The sequence below is a fragment of the Capsella rubella genome, unplaced genomic scaffold, assembly GCF_000375325.1.
Source record: "Capsella rubella cultivar Monte Gargano unplaced genomic scaffold, Caprub1_0 scaffold_5, whole genome shotgun sequence".
NCBI lineage: Eukaryota > Viridiplantae > Streptophyta > Magnoliopsida > Brassicales > Brassicaceae > Capsella > Capsella rubella.
In genome coordinates this window covers 5,437,681-5,439,575 of record NW_006238919.1, presented here as the reverse complement: position 1 = coordinate 5,439,575, position 1,895 = coordinate 5,437,681, and the positions used below count along the sequence as shown (strand labels likewise).

Here is a 1,895-nt window from a genome sequence, read left to right as displayed (position 1 = left end):
AAGCTTTATAGTAAGATTGTATAACATTAGAAATTGTGTAAGGACCATTGAACTTAGCTTTTGTTTATTTCTTTCTTCTTTACCTTTGATTTGACTCTTTAATTGTGATATTCTTATTATTTGTTTGTAGAGCTCACAAGTATTAGTTGAAAGAATTCTCAAAGGCGAATTGAAACCTGAACAAGTTACAAAGATGCAGGGCTACGAGCTAATCATGGTAATTTACCTAATTTCTTTTGATGAAACTAGAATGTTAGTCTTATATCTCTTAGTGTTTATCTTGACATGTTAAAAGTGATTAAGATTAGGATTTTCTTAAAACTCTTGATGATGAAACATAGGCTGATTTTGAAGAACCAAAAACAGTGGAAGATGCTGCTAATGATGTCGAGAGGACATCAATACAGTGAATTACTAATCATCAAAGTATGTTTATTTTGTTACATTTTATATTTTCTTTAATTTATTTTAGATATTTTATAATATTTTTTTCTTATTTCTTACAAAAGTGGCAGAGCTCAAGATTCCAAGCTCATCATCAAAGGCTCACTGGACTACACAGTTGCATGGATCTTTTCTATTTGTTATTTCTGAACTATGTTTTTGAATTTTATTTATGTTTCTCCTATTTTCAATACTTTGGTTTATGTTTTGGATGGTTAAATTGATTTTTAGGATTTTTTGAATCAAAATTTCAAGAATTTTATTTGATATTTATTATTTAATCCGTCGTTAATACTCGAAAGTTTTACAAAAAAAAATTATTGATGGCATTAAGCTATACTCTATAAGAACTATTATAAACTCAACTTAAAATTCCAATAGGGTTCATATTATACTAGGATTGGAGCCATGTTTATTTAAGCTTTTAACATATATTTATTTGTAAAACAAATCTGAATAAAAGAACAAATAATAACAATTGGACTCAAATGAAATCATTGACTAATTGGTCGATGCTCTGCATTAAATTGGAGTTTCTTGTTAGATATGTATCCAATCTATCCTGAAAAGATAAATCAAAGTGAATAACATAAGAGTAAGGATAGAAGTGAAGAGCTCAACGCAACAAATGTAGAGAAAGAGAGAGATAAAGCTACTACCTGGTAATGGGAGGTATTGGGGCATTCACAAGCAAAATGGCCTCTTCGTTTACATTTGTAGCATAAACGCTGTGAGTCTCTGCCCCGTGAAGTGCTTATTATTCTCGACGAATTCGAGCTTTCACACGAGAAATGCCCTTCTTCTCCACACCCAAAACGTTCACTGGCTTCCCTACTGTTTTCTTGAAAGCGTACGCGGGATGGATAAGGTTCGTCGCGCTTAGAATGCTCTTCTTCCGCACACTTGAAGTATGATGGTTTGACATAATCATTTTCATTGCTTTCAAATTGTATTGCTTTTCTTGGTAAATTAAGTTTTTACATTGTAGTAAACTCTTAATATGTATGTGTAACAAAATAAAATAAAACTATTTGGATAGTATTGTCCAAATAACAACCCAAATCAAATTATTAATTGTACTTAAAGAAAAACAATTATTATTAGAAATTTAACCCGCGCATAGCGCGGAGAGTAACCTCTAGTATTAGAGTAATAAACATATATAATTAAGAGATTAAATTAATATTATGTAAAAATCTAATTGTTTCGCGGTATACCGTGGGTTACATCATATGATTAAAATTAATACACTTATACAACCTTAAATACTATATAAAGTGAGCAAAATTATAAAATAAAAAGAAATTTTGACTAATGTTTTTTCCTTGATACCCTTCTGCAAAAATACTTTGTTTTCTGCGATTTTCATTTTACCCTCTTTTACACAATTATAATATGTTAAATTAATTATAAGATTTGTTTTTAGGTTTGGATTCTCTATTTTACATTTA

The 1,895-nt window shown here is 29.4% G+C and overlaps 1 protein-coding gene and 1 long non-coding RNA gene across 2 annotated transcripts in view; both read left to right on the top strand.

Annotated features, from left to right (window-relative positions):
- Positions 1-41, top strand: part of LOC17885963 — a 3,900-nt gene extending 3,859 nt beyond the window's left edge. Inside the window, exon 5 of the mRNA XM_006293252.2 lies at positions 31-41. Within this exon, the coding sequence (XP_006293314.2) occupies positions 31-41 (11 nt within the window). The remainder of the gene's footprint in view (positions 1-30) is intronic.
- A 97-nt stretch (positions 42-138) lies between these two features.
- Positions 139-560, top strand: LOC17886704. Its single transcript, XR_002834066.1, has 3 exons — positions 139-217; positions 342-426; positions 510-560. It is a non-coding gene; the product is annotated as an uncharacterized LOC17886704 (long non-coding RNA).
- The last annotated feature ends 1,335 nt before the right edge of the window (positions 561-1,895 follow it).